This window comes from Balaenoptera physalus (genome assembly GCF_965194825.1).
Source record: "Balaenoptera physalus genome assembly, chromosome: 1".
NCBI classification, from domain to species: Eukaryota; Metazoa; Chordata; class Mammalia; order Artiodactyla; family Balaenopteridae; genus Balaenoptera; species Balaenoptera physalus.
This window is the reverse complement of record NC_138882.1, coordinates 119,877,502-119,892,391: the sequence shown is the minus strand read 5'-3', so window position 1 is coordinate 119,892,391 and position 14,890 is coordinate 119,877,502. Positions and strand designations below refer to the sequence as shown.

At 36.0% G+C, this 14,890-nt stretch overlaps 1 protein-coding gene across 2 annotated transcripts in view; it reads left to right on the top strand.

Moving 5' to 3' along the window:
* The window catches only part of HS2ST1 (heparan sulfate 2-O-sulfotransferase 1), a 194,473-nt gene that overhangs the window by 155,811 nt on the left and 23,772 nt on the right, over positions 1–14,890 (top strand). For both annotated transcript variants that reach the window (XM_082410622.1, XM_082410623.1), the window contains exon 3: positions 4,818–4,903. In XM_082410622.1, coding sequence (XP_082266748.1) covers positions 4,818–4,903 — 86 coding nt within the window. The remainder of the gene's footprint in view (positions 1–4,817; positions 4,904–14,890) is intronic.

The following is a 14,890-nucleotide window of genomic DNA, read 5'->3' as shown; positions in this document are numbered from 1 at the left end:
CACACACAAAAAGTGATTGAACAACACAGTTCTGAATTTTAGTGAAGATAGTATATTATGTTCTATTGCTGCTGAACCTTTCTTATATTTTATCCAACCATTACTCAGTTTTTCTCTTTGCATAGAAAACTTCCTCTCTAGTTTAGTCTCATAAAACTACCCACAGCTGTACAATGAATGTTTACTTTAAGTATATGCATGAGTAGGAGTTTGGTATGTATAATTACCCAAGTTAATAGTAGTGTTCACTCAATAGGTAGTAATTACAAAGTTGGAATTTGGCCAGGATGTTCGGGATGACATTCCTACTTTTAGATAGTGAAAACAAGTTCTTTTGTGATCACAGATAATCATAATGTTGAGATTAATCTCATTAAGAATATAAGTCTAGATATAGTGTTAGTGAGATGGTGCTTTCTCAGCTTTTCCTATAGCACTGGTTCAGGTCTGGTTCGACTAGCAAATAAATCACAACACCACTCCCTACGTTGTTGCTTGTGTTTTCCCTAAAGGCATCTTGTGATTACTTGCTAGCCTGACTCTGCTTGAGTTATAAAATCTGACAAAAATCACAGTTTAGAATCTGCTCCAGGCTAGCCATAAAAACATCTCTTTTTCTGTACTATATCTAACTACTACTTCTGAAACATCCTTCTTGATAGCCTTTTGCAATCAGAGTATGGAAATTCTCTTTGGATAAGGTCACTATGGTGACTTTATTTCTTTTCCCCAAGAGTTTTCAGTGTCTTCAGACTCAACCTCATTTGATGCTATTAGCTTTGCTCCTTTTTGCCTCTCACTTTATCGTTCATTAGTGCCAAGTATCATAGTCAGTAAGAATCTATAAAATGAACTGAGTAAAAGCTTGCTTACCTGATCTGCATTTCCCCCTATTCCTCTCTATTCCAGAGCTTTATCTCAAGGTCTTGGGCAGAATGCTCCACTGTAGAGGAAAACCAGAAGAAAAACTGAGAGGCAAGTGGTACAGAAGAGGCGAGAAGGCAGAAAATGACAGGGCAGGAACTGCAGCTAGACTGGTGAAAGGGAACAAGTGAAGATGAAGAGAGGAGGGCAGGGAAAACTCTGGAGAACTAAGAGGATAAATATTAAACATGGCTAAAAGGAGAAGTGGCTAAATTAATACTTTGAAAAGAAAATTTTAAAAAATACTGTTCTTCAAAGAGGATTAATTAGATCGTTATGTCCTTGGAGATCACTTTTGAAGAGGAGATTAAGATGGTGTAGAATTTCAGTTGTATGTAAATGACACTTCTAAATGCTCAGACCATTCTCCAGATTAGTGTGAATCACCGCTTTAACCTTATTGACAGCATCTGTTTGCTTAGCACTTTTTTCTTTCCTGTGAAGGGAAGGTAAATCTCAGCTCAGCATCTTTTGATTATTGCAAATTGTAAATCAGCCACAGTTTTATTAATGAGACTTTAACAGATTGCCTGAGTTAAATGTTGATGAGATTAAAGAAAAAAATACATATACATATATATTAAGTACGTAGCCTTCAGTATTCTCTTAGTTGGAGATTAGAGAAAGATTCCGTGGGTTTTGGAGACTTAGCAATAATGTAGCGTAGAGAATTTAAAAGCAATAATAACCCACCTGAATTTATGTCAGAATGAATTTAGTAAAATAAAATTCAAAGTCCTACAGAGGCATTTAGACTGGATCTCTTAGTTTTGACCAGCAGTGTTCAACCCCTGAGGTTACCCAAGACAATAAAAAGGCAAGAATAAGTCAGCGGCCATTGTTGAAAAATGGTTATTCAGTACGAGCAGTATGAGAGTAGTGAACAGGGCAGATTGGAAGTTGAGATTATAATGAATGTAATGAGGAAAATAAACAATTGAGAGAGATATATCAACAGAGCTTTGAGATCTTGGAGGTTGAGGAGTTTTGAATGACTGAATCTCAGGGGTTTCCTGAGCAGTGGATAAAGCCTGAAATTCTCAGTGTCCAAGTTTGTTGATCAGAATTATAGTACAAATGATACCTGTCTACTCTTCTTTCAAATCCTTCTGGTTCCCCCCTCCCTTGTTTAAATTGGACAATAATAGATTAAAGAAATTAGCTAGTGGTATAGAAGGATGATTGGACCAAAATCTGAGGTATGTGGTTCTTGGGCTTCAGTTTCTTTATTTATAAAATAACGAGTAAAGGATATCCTTGGCCCTTTCACCTCTAAAATGCTGATTCTATAAACAAGAGAGTTTGAGTTTGGTGACAGCAGTAGAAGATTCATGCCTTGTTCTGTTCTATTCTGTTCCCTGAGTCCACCTGGAGGCACAACCCTTTTACTTATTTTGTTACTTTTTATGCTGTGTTTCTTGGCATGCTTTGGTTCTGATGTGCTTCGGGCATCACTGTGTGTGGGTAGATGGAGAAGACTGAGTAGCAGGGTCATTCTGCTCCCATCCCCCATTCTTTTTTATATATTGTGGGAGCTTATAAGATAATCTTTAAAAAATTGTTCTATTTCAGTATACTTTTTTCCGTATCACAAAAGCTGTGACTATGAGAATATATCCTTGCTAAAGAGCTTCTGTAGACCTCAGGCCTCCTTTGCAGGTGCTGCGGAAACAAGCTTCACATTGATAAAACCAAGAGCTAGGTCCTGGGCCCACACACGCTAAAGTCTTGTTCCTTGGTGTGGCCCATTGACCTGGCCATCACGTGGAAACTTGTTAGAAGTCCAGAAACTTGGACCCCACTCCAGACCTTCTGAATCAGAATCTGTGTTTTAACAAGAGTCCCAGATGATTCATTTGCGCATTGAGTTTGAGAAGCCCGGCAGCAGTCCAGATCTCATCCAGCTATCTGGGCTCTTCACCTCACATCGAAGGACACATGGCAGATGAAGTGTGTCTTTAGGAGGATTTAGTTTGATCGTGACTGTCCTTTGGAAGCGTGAGGGAAAAAAGGATACTTGAAGTTTACACCTAAGTCTTTCATCACAGTGTACTATGATCCTCTAACATTTGGCTTATATAATACTGTTTTGTCAGACTTCAATCTGGCATCTCCTTTCATTTCCCTCTTACACCATCACATCCATATTAAATCAGCTTCTGGAAAATAGAGCTGAGTTGTAAATATGTCTTAAGTACCCTTGAACCATCACCTACCATTCCTATTCTCTTTGCCTTCTATTTCTCCCTCATTTGGTGCTGAAATACTGAAACTGATTGTCATAGAATCAAAAGCTTGTTTAATTACTATTAGGTGAAAATTATAAGGATTTTTCATATTCAACATGTAAAATTTTTTAAGGATTCAGTTTATGGGTTATGTAATTTTTAATTTTCTGTTTCTTTTTCACTTGTCACTTGATATTTTTATTCCATTTGATGCCTTACTTGAAGAAGAAATAGGAAAGAACCTGGGAATCTCAAGTCACACATTTGTTTGGCTCTTCTGTTTTGGTGGGGAAAAACTGCAAATATCTGCAAAAATATAATTGTGTATTCTCTAACGCAAAATAATTTTGTTATCTACATCCAATTTTCAGATTTTAAGGTTGTGTGTGTGTAAGATAATAACATCAGGTTCATTTCATTTCCCTTCTAAAAACTCCATTATTTCTCTTAGTATATGAGTTATTGATGCTTCCCCTAAAAAATAAATTCTACTTCCAGAATCTTCCATTTTTCCTTAGTTCACATCCTCCGACATAAGGTTGCTTCTGCACTGTTTCCCTACTCTGTCCTTAACCAATGGGCCTTATCCAGGAGGTAGCCATCATTCATTGCTATTAACTTATTGACTGACCTGGTAAGAAGTGCTCCAGAATATCTCCATGTGACTAACTCTATTCTAAAATGTAAATGAAAGATTGATAAGTTGGCAGAAGTATGTGATTGACAGTCCTGTGTGTTAGAGGCTGAGGTCACAGCTTGCAGATGCTTTCAGTGCAGCAGGGGGCAGTGGGCCCCCAACCCCTCACCTATCCCCACCCTGTCTCTAGTCTCCAGAAGAGATTCTCAACCACCTGCTGTTGATCAGGCAGAGATTTTCTTATCAGAAATTTATACCATTTTTCTTTGAGAAATTATGTATCACTGCCTTGCAGCTGGTTTATAAATTCTGTATTAACCAGTTTTTAACATTTTTATAATATATTTACAGTTAAATAATTTTTATATTAACTAATCTTTTGTATACTTTTAATTCCAATGGATTAAAATAGTAATATATAGATATTTTTAAAATTTTATGTGTATCACACCTCTAATTTTATTAAGCTTTTTTATCAACAAGTTAATGATATCTGCTCAAGCTTATGCTATCTGCTCTTAGCTCTTTAAAGTCTTCTGTTTGTCATCCTTTCTTTAATCATTTGGATTAAGGATTAGTTGATATTTGTTACTTGTTGAGTCATTAATAAATGAGAACTTTTATGAAGAACAAGTCTCTGAGAAGAAAAGAGATTTGCATAGATTATCCCCATACTGAAGTGCTGCCTGCTTTAGCTTGGGCGTTGGTACCCACCCTCCCCTCCCCTCCCTTCCCCTCCCCATATAAATGTACTCACTATACAGTGTCATAAATGGTTGCCTTGTGCAGTTTTGTTTTCAGGATCCTCTTTCACTCTTTTCTGAGTGTGGTGATAGGAGCTTCTCTATGATGAATTAGCAGTTACAGGTCACACTATGCTTTCCTTAGTTGAAGCCTGTATTTCAAGCTCTGTAATCGTCAAAGTGGTGTGATTGCTTTTGAATGTCTAAATGAAAAGTATTTTGCTGTCACCAAACTTCATTTTCTTTAGATTGTACTTAAATAATGAGTATGTTCTCCTTTTTTAGGTGCGCTTTGTAAAGAATATAACTTCCTGGAAAGAGATGAAACCAGGGTTTTATCATGGGCACGTTTCTTATTTGGATTTTGCAAAGTAAGTTATATCTAAAATGATACACGAAAGAATGCTTTGGACTTTAGCAACCTAAAAAGGAATCAATTTATTAAATTATTATGATTTTGACATTTAAAAAACGTACTGCCTTGTGTTTGCCACTTTTAGATATGTAATTTAAATATACCTTCTAGTGTTGTACTGCCCTCTAGTGTTCATAAATTGATAATTGTCATATTAATTTTAGAAATTCAAGGTAGATTAAATTTAGGTAATGCCCTTTAAAGTTATTTATTATTATTATGTTTCTGCTTCCTGTACAGTCAAATGACACTATTTTAGGAGAGCCCCAAGTTTTAAGCTAGAGGCCAATCAGAGTATGACTTACTACGTTGCTGACTGAGAACAGAGAAAGCAAAGGAGCCATTACTCAGTTATTGGTGCCCTGAAGTGTCTGCTTCTCAGCCAAGACACATTTCCCCTTGGGCTACCTTGTTTTAGCTTTAAAAATGAGATATATTCTAAAGAGACTTTTTTTTTTCCTGAGTGAATGGCGTTTTTGTTTTTTTTTTTAAACATGTTTATTGGAGTATAATTGCTTTACAATGGTGTGTTAGTTTCTGCTTTATAACAAAGTGAATCAGCTATACATATACATATATCCCCATACCTCCTCCCTCTTGCATCTCCCTCCTACCCTCCCTATCCCACCCCTCTAGGTGGTCAGAAAGCACCAAGCTGATCTCCCTGTGCTATGTGGCTGCTTCCCACTAGCTATCTATTTTACATTTAGTAGTGTATATATGTCCATGCCACTCTCTCACTTCATCCCAGCTTACTGTTCCCCCTCCCCATGTCCTCAAGTCCATTCTCTACGTCTGCATCTTTATTCCTGTCCTGCCCCTAGGTTCTTCAGAACCGTTTTTTTTTTTTAGATTCCATATGTACGTGTTAGCATACAGTATTTATTTTTCTTTTTCTGACTTACTGTATGACAGTCAGACTAACTCTGTATGACAGTCTCTAGGTCCGTCCACCTCACTACAAATAACTCAATTTCATCTCTTTTTATGGCCAAGTAATATTCCATTGTATATATGTGCCACATCTTCTTTATCCATTCATCTGTCGATGGACATACTTAGGTTGCTTCCATGTCCTGGCTATTGTAAATAGAGCTGCAATGAACATTGTGGTACATGAATTTTTGAATTATGGTTTTCTCAGGGTATATGCCCAGTAGTGGGATTGCTGGGTTGTATGATAGTTCTATTTTTAGTTTTTTAAGGAACCTCCATACTGTTCTCCATAGTGACTGTATCAATTTACATTCCCACCAACAGTGCAAGAGGGTTCCCTTTTCTCCACACTCTCCAGCATTTATTGTTTGTAGATTTTTTGATGATGGCCATTCTGACTGGTGTGAGGTGATACCTCACTGTAGTTTTGATTTGCATTTCTCTGATTAGTGATGTTCAGCATCCTTTCATGTGTTTGTTGGCAATCTGTATATCTTCTTTGGAGAAATGTCTATTTAGGTCTTCTGCCCATTTTTGGATTGGGTTGTTTGTTTTTTTGATATTGAGCTGCATGAGCTGTTTATAAATTTTGGAGATTAATCCTTTGTCAGTTGCTTCCTTTGCAAATATTTTCTCCCATTCTGAGGGTTGTCTTTTCATCTTGCTTATGGTTTTCTTTGCTGTGCAAAAGCTTTTATGTTTCATTAGGTCCCATTTGTTTATTTTTGTTGTTATTTCCATTACTCTAGGAGGTGGGTCAAAAAGGATCTTGCTGTGATTTATGTAGTAAAGTGTTCTGTCTATGTTTTCCTCTAAGAGTTTTATAGTGTCTGGCCTTACATTTAGGTCTTTATCCATTTTGAGTTTATTTTTGTATACGGTGTTAGGGAGTGTTCTAATTTCATTCTTTTACATATAGCTGTCCGGTTTTCCCAGCACCACTTATTGAAGAGGCTGTCTTTTCTCCATTGTATACTCTTGCCTCCTTTATCAAAGATAAGGTGACCATATGTACATGGGTTTATCTCTGGGCTTTCTATCCTGTTCCATTGATCTATATTTCTGTTTGGGTGCCAGTACCATACTGTCTTGATTACTGTAGCTTTGTAGTATAGTCTGAAGTCAGGGACTCTGCTTCCTCCAGCTACATTTTTCTTTCTCAAGATTGCTTTGGCTATTCGGGGTCTTTTGTGTTTCCACACAAATTGTGCAATTTTTTGTTCTAGTTCTGTGAAAAATGCCATTGGTAGTTTGATAGGGATTGCTTTGAATCTGTAGATTGTTTTGGGTAGTATAGTCATTTTCACAATGTTGATTCTTCTAATCCAAGAACATGGTCTATGTCTCCATCTGTTTGTGTTGTCTTTAATTTCTTTCATCAGTGTCTTATAGTTTTCTGCATACAGGTAGTTTGTCTCCTTAGGTAGGTTTATTCCTAGGTATTTTATTCTTTTTGTTGCAGTGGCAAATGGGAGTGTTTCCATAATTTGTCTTTCACATTTTTCATCATTAGTGTATAGGAATGCAAGAGATTTCTGTGCATTAATTTTGTATGCTGCTACTTTACCAAATTCATTGATTAGCTCTAGTAGTTTTCTGGTAGCATCTTTAGAATTCTCTATATATAGTGTCATGTCATCTGCAAACAGTGACAGTTTTACTTCTTCTTTTCCGATTTGGATTCCTCTTATTTCATTTTCTTCTCTGATTGCTGTGGCTAAAACTTCCAAAACTATGTTGAATAATAGTGGTGAGAGTGGACACCCTTGTCTTGTTCCTGATCTTAGAGGAAATCGTTTCAGTTTTTCACCATTGAGAATGATGTTTGCCGTGGGTTTGTCATATATGGCCTTTATTATATTAAGGTAAGTTCCCTCTATGCCTACTTTCTGGAGGGTTTTTATCATAAATGGGTGTTAAATTTTGTCAAAAGCTTTTTCTGCATCTATTGAGATGATCATATGGTTTTTATTCTTCAATTTGTTAATATGGTGTATCACATTGATTGATTTTCATATATTGAAGAATCCTTGCATTCCTGGGATAAACCCCACTTGATCATGATGTATGATCCTTTTAATGTGCTGTTGGATTCTGTTTGCTAGTATTTTGTTGAGGATTTTTGCATCTATGTTCATCAGTGATATTGGCCTGTAGTTTTCTTTCTTTGTGACATCTTTGTCTGGTTTTGGTATCAGGGTGATGGTGGCCTCATAGAATGAGTTTGGGAGTGTTCCTCCCTCTGCTCTATTTTGGAAGTGTTTAAGAAGGATAGGTGTTAGGTCTTCTCTAAATGTTTGATAGAATTTGCCTGTGATGCCATCTGGTCCTGGGCTTTTGTTTGTTGGAAGATTTTTAATCATAGTCTCAATTTCAGTGCTTGTGATTAGTCTGTTTAAATTTTCTATTTCTTCCTGGTTCAGTCTTGGAAGGTTGTGCTTTTCTAAGAATTTGTCTGTTTCTTCCAGATTGTCCATTTTATTGGCATATAGTTGCTTGTAGTAATCTCTCATGATCCTTTGTATTTCTGCAGTGTCAGTTGTACTTCTCCCTTTTCATTTCTAATTCTATTGATTTGAGTCTTCTCCCTTTTTGCTTGATGAGTCTGGCTAATGGTTTATCAATTTTGTTTTATCTTCTCAAAGAACCAGCTTTTAGTTTTAGTGATCTTTGCTAATGTCTCCTTCATTTCTTTTTCATTTATTTCTGATCTGATCTTTATGATTTCTTTCCTTCTGCTAACTTTGGGGTTTTTTTGTTCTTCTTTCTCTAATTGCTTTAGATGTAAGGTTAGGTTGTTTGAGATGTTTCTTGTTTCTTGAGGTAGGATTGTATTGCTATAAACTTCCCTCTTAGAACTGCTTTTGCTGCATCCCGTAGGTTTTGGGTTGTTCTGTTTTCATTGTCATTTGTTTCTAGGTATTTTTTGATTTCCTTAAAGACACTTTTTTTTAAAGTGATTTTCCTTTATAGTGATTTGCCTGAATCTGGACATAACTAACTCTCATTTTCCATGTTTTTGGGGAGGCATGGGATCAAGGTATTCCTATCATAATTCTCTCAAGAAAAGTTCATAAAACAATAGGCTTACGTATAGTATCCAAGCACTATGTGGTTCCCCCTAGAGTCTGTGCCGCATTAAGTACTAATCAGAAAACTGGTCAAAGGAATATTCTGTAAACATATGTGGCTTGGTGAATCCATTTAAACGTTTTAGGTAGCACATCGAGTATCATTATAGGAAAACCTTAAATGCGGATTTTTTCCCTAATCAAACTCTGCACTAACTTCAAAAACATTAAAAATAGATTTTTAAATTATTTAAGCTTAGACATGTTTGCTCAGTCATTGCATTAGCAGTCATGACTTCAAAGTAATACACCCTCATATATTTGTCAACTTGAAAGAGCATTCTGTGTAAAATCCAAAAATTTAATTGATATCCCACTGTCATTTTAACTTCTCAAATTTGAAAAGGAGTTGAATGAAATATTACTGATTCACATTGATAATAAATCTGAACTTTTTTGAAAAGCCTGTAATTAAAAGGAATCTCCCAAATATTACATACATAGAACAATATATTCTTATTGCTAGTTTCTTCCACAGCACTCAACATCTTACAGTAAAGTGGTCGCTTTAAAGTTAGATGTACATTTTTCTATAAATAATTCATACAGCAATATTGAAAACATTTTATAGGCAGCTTTAAAATAAACTAATTATTTTTTCTTTGCAGAGGCATTGGACCAATTTCATAAACTTCATTCATATGCATATTTTCCCTCAGGGCTGCATTATCCTTCAATTGAATGTTTGTTACCTTTTCACCTGAATGATTTATTTTTTTTCCCACACACAGCTTGGTTTCTCATACTTGAGGTTTTCATTATTAAAATAATATATTGAGTGCTTTTGCTTTGGGCAAACGTCTTATACTTAGAATGAAGCTCTGGTGTATGCTAGGGTTTTTGCAGTTAAAAAAGTATAAAGGTTCTTGGAAAGATTAATCTCATTTATTAAATATTAACATGAACATTTAAGGGTTTGAATATTTTCATAATGTGTTTCATTTTATTGGAAGCAATATGTATTGTGAAAAACTTTAATAGACCTTTACAAGATGTTAAACAAATACCTTAAAAAAATCAACAGGCGGAAATGTATTTTGATGTATATAGTCACAAACTATTTTAGATGTAACTACTATCTTTTAAAATAATTTTTAGTTAGTCATACTCACCATTAATGAGTAAGGAAGAGGAAAGGAACATCACTTTACAATTTTTTAAATATTTTATTCTATAAAACATATTCTTGACTGGTGTAGTACTTTGTGGAGTCCATTAAAACACTTGCCTTCAGGAGAAAATGGTCAAATTTGATGAAAGAGATATTTAGTCACATAGCTTTTCAACTGCCTTAGGAGAAACACTAAAGAGAGTACAAACCCAGGATACCCCAGGAAACCCAGGCAGTAAGATAAAGTATTAAATAAAGTATTAATTTAGGTTTAGGTTAATTAATTTAGGTTTCTAATTTAGACTGACCACTAAGAAGCACACATTTTATTTGCAAGCTTATATCTGCTCAAGCTGTGTTTTGGTTACAGTTATCTGTTTTGGTTTATCTGTTTTTATTCAGAACTTCAGAATAATAACAAAAATATCTTGTTACATATTTGCATTCCTGTCCTGTCTTATTCCTTTTTGTCTTAACTCTATCCTTATTTTTTTAAGCACATTTCCTAGTTCTTCCTTCCATTTTCCCCTTTAGTGTTTAATTACTATTTTTTTTAAATTGGTAAACAAACCATTTTAAAATAATGCAGATATGCTAACATCATAAATTTAGAAATTTTCCAGTGGAAAAAAATTGTGTAGGTTAGACATTTTCAAATTGTCCTAGGGTGCAGGCAGTATAAAGTTGAATAAGTTGAAGTTCTTGTCCTCGGTGAGTTCACTGAAACCCCCTTTTCTACTATTATTATCACTTCATTATGGTTCATTATAAACAGTGAAAATATTACAGCTTATCCTCCCTTTTAAATTTATACCACTCATTTATCAGCAGCATCTATCACTCCCACTTTGATTTTCTTCAAATTTTATACAAAAGAAAAACATTTGAACATCTCTTTCAAAAACCTTTTTCAGAACATTTTCCTTTATAAAGGATAATGTCCAGCTAAAAGAAAACTATTTTAATGCTGTTTTTGATCAGACTCTGCTGAGATTTTTTTATGATCTAGCTACCTAGGGTCATATGTCAGCATCCGGTCTTAGAAAGATATTTGGAAATTATTCTTGATCCAACAGTCAGTTTTATTCAGGTCCACGTCAGGTGTGTACCTTTGTGGTCATCCCCAGGTATGCGTATGCGTTTTCATCACCATCATTTTGGTTTCTCTGTATCACCCCTGTTGTCTTTTTCAGAACAACTGAGGTAAATCAGTAAAGAAACAGATATGTCAGGACAAGAAACAAATAACTAAATATTTCACTAGGTTTAAAATATCCTAGAGAGTAATAAAGTGACAATATTTTAGGCTTAAATAGAGTTTGGTAGTATGTAGATTCATGTGAGATTGTCCCTTTTGCCTTGTACTTATCTGCTGAACCAGTTGAAGTTTGCACCACTTTCTACAACTTTCAACAAATATGTCACAAACACTGTAGAAACATTTTAAAAATTATTTTAATCATTGCAAGTAATATGCGAGAGTTGGCTTTTTATTGATTTGTATTACTAGCTCGTTCTGTAGCATTGATCCTGTAGATGCTAAGGAGCGATCTCTCAAGTCAGATTTCTAGTTAAATCCCCCTCAGTTCCTTCCCAGCTCAGCAGTCTCAGCCACATGACTTCAGATCTTCAGTTTCCCCATTTGTAAAATGAGGATAATTAAAGTAACTACTTCATGGGTGGTTGTGCGGATTAAATATGATAATGTATGTGAAGCAGTTAGTTTGTGACTCACACAGAGCTGTGTTAGGCTCTTTTAAAACTCTGTCTTCGTTCAGTTACCATGTTGTCTTACTGGTGTTTTCTTCTCCCTGTCTCAGTCTGTGCTGGCCCTCCTTATTCCCAAGTCCTAATAAGGCATTGCTCAAGATTCTCTCTTTGCCTCCAATGTTCTCTTTTGGGAAGTTTACCCATTTTTATTTATCAAGACATCCAAGCAAGGAACTTTAGAGTCATCTTGAACAACCCTTTTCTTTGCCACATATATCTAGTCAGTCACCAAGTCTTTTGAACCTGGCTTCTTTCACTTAGCATAATGCTTTTGACATTCATCCAATTTGATGCATGTATCAGTAGTTAGTTCCTTACTGAGTAGTAAGGATGGAGGCACCACCATCCTTACTGCCCATCTACCAGTTCCTGGATACTTGGGTTGTTTCCAGCTTTTGGTGATTATGAATAAAGTTGTCAAAACATTTGCATACAGGTTTTGTGTGGACACAATGTCTTCATTTCTCTTGGGGAGAACCTAGAAGTGGGATTGCTGGATTGTATGGTAGCTCTGTAAGACACGGCTAAGCTCTTTTCCCAAGTGGCTTTATTATTTTGCAGTCTCACCAAAAGTGCACGAGAGTTCCAGTTGCTGTGTATCCTTACCAGCCTTCGGTATTGTTGGACCACACTCCCCCCTTTTTAAAATTTGGGCCATTTTAATAGATGAATGCTCTTTTTAAGAGATAAATAATTATTTTAAAAATCTTTTATTCTTAACATCATTATCAGTGGGACCAATAAATACCAATAGGTCATTCACTATTTTTGAAACAAGACAATGGGAACTTACCACTAGAAGGATTTGAAGGTTTCTATGTACACTTTAGGGATAAGAGAGTCCAGAATAAATATGTACAGTCCTCCCTTGTTATTTGCAGGTTCCACATCCACAGATTCGTCCAACCACAGGTTGACTGTATAAGATATCTTTTTTCCCCCTGTGAGACTGCTGATTAACTAGACGTGTTAAATCTGGTATGAAGCAGAAATCTCAAAGCGTAATGCTTCCCAAAGGCTATTCAGCCCTCCTTCAGCTTCATCATCTTCCATTTAGGCTTTGTCTAGCCAGTTGACAAGGTTCCTTTCAAAAGTTCTGAGTATGCACTTGTTCTTTTAGCTATTCTTGCTGTTCATTCATCTATCTAGGCTATACAGAGTGTGGGTGTAAGGAAATGTGCCTGGTTTGTCTCTCTTGCTGTCGTACATGTATGCTGACATGGCAAGAATAAGGTTTCTTACCAACCAGCTGCTCAGATTATATTTTTTCCCTTTTGATCGCCATATAACATTGCAGATTCCTACCAAATCTGCTGTTCTCTTCCTAGGAAGATTATGTTCTAATGGGTCAATGACAGTTTAGTTTCCTGGAGGGAAGATGGGTTTTCTGCTCTTCCATCTGAGCCCTCCTGAGGAACAGCTCAGATGACTGACCAGGGTTAAAGCTGGAGTCTGCAACTACAGAACATATTTTTCCACTGGTACAAAACTACCTGTTTGGCAAAAGTTTTAAACATACAAACTTAAGAGGATGCTTGTTTCCTAACTAGCTTAGCTGAATGGCCTGATGCTCTTTTGTCATGCCTATTTTCAGTTATAATTCCTTGCCTTTATGTCTATACAGCCATACCCTAACTTATAAATAATAGTTCTTAGCCATTTTCAGAATAAGTTCACATAGGTTATCTCATTAAAATCATGTTTCATACATATAAGCACCACCCAAAGCCATGCCCCAGAAAGTCATTTCCCAGACAGCAGGAAGAGCTTTGTCAAGTGCCATATCCCCCTTTCACTTCTACTTGGTAAGCATTGCTATCTGTTCCACATGTCAGGGACTAGGAGAAAGCAAAAAAGAAGAGGCATTGGTAGGAGATGTTCTGGGACGAGGTAATTCCCAAGGGAATAGTTCACGTGGATCCATGGCTAATAATGGAGATGATAAGGGAGGTTCCCAGGGAATCCCACAGTCTTAAGAATGGAGTCATTGCCCCACTGCCCTGTGCTTCCCCCTTTTAGATTCCTCTTACAAGACTCAGCTCTAGCAGTTAAGGTAGTAACTATGTATCCCTGATACCTCCCTACCTACCCTCTTCTCACTAGTGGGTGCACTGTCCCACAAAAAGGCTTTTGTAAGTGGCCAATTCACAACGGTCTATTCAACCTAATTCTAATATCCAACACCTATGTTTCTGACACCTTACTGAACACTAGTGATAAAGCCATGAACAAGAGAGAAACAATCCTCTGCCCTCATGGAGCTTCTACCCTGATACCTAATTTGACAGTGCCATATACTTGCAACAATACTGTTTCTTCCTTTAAAAACTTGTGAAAAAATTTTTTTACTGAATTGTTGGTTTTATAGGTTTATGAGTTGTTCAGTGAAAAAAATACGTCCCAAGTTCTAATAAACCAACTCACAAATTTAATATAATAATGTTTTACCAAAAAGTTCTGTGTAGTTTTCAGTATTCCCATATGTACAAAGGATTTTAGTGACTTAGACTTACACTTACTTAATGGTGAGAAAAGGACTAGAATTCAGGAGAGTTGACCCCTTTTTACACACAAAGCAATTTTATAGAATACAGCTTGTTTGTAAGTTAGGACTTCCTGTTCAGTTAATTTACAATAATTCAGAGGCTAAAAGAATCGAGTTATATCCAGGCACCTTGCTTTTTTCTCTTCTGTGGTCTCTTTTCACTACTCATTTGCTTAAGCATTTAGTATAAAACACTTATAGAATGCCTGCTGTGCGTAAGACATTTATTGTAACAGGCAGAAGTAAGGGGAAAATATGAAACTAGTTAGGTTAGCTGTGTCCTTTTTAGTGCCTTTGAAAAAAGATTTTAGTAAGAAGGGAAATTCGTTATAAGTAGTTAGCTAAATTGAGGGTTTCTGTGGACAGACGAGTGAACATATCAAGATTGTCAAGAGAATAAGCAACTTTCACTATCTCTTATTGAGTCATACAGCTTAAGCTTACTTTTCT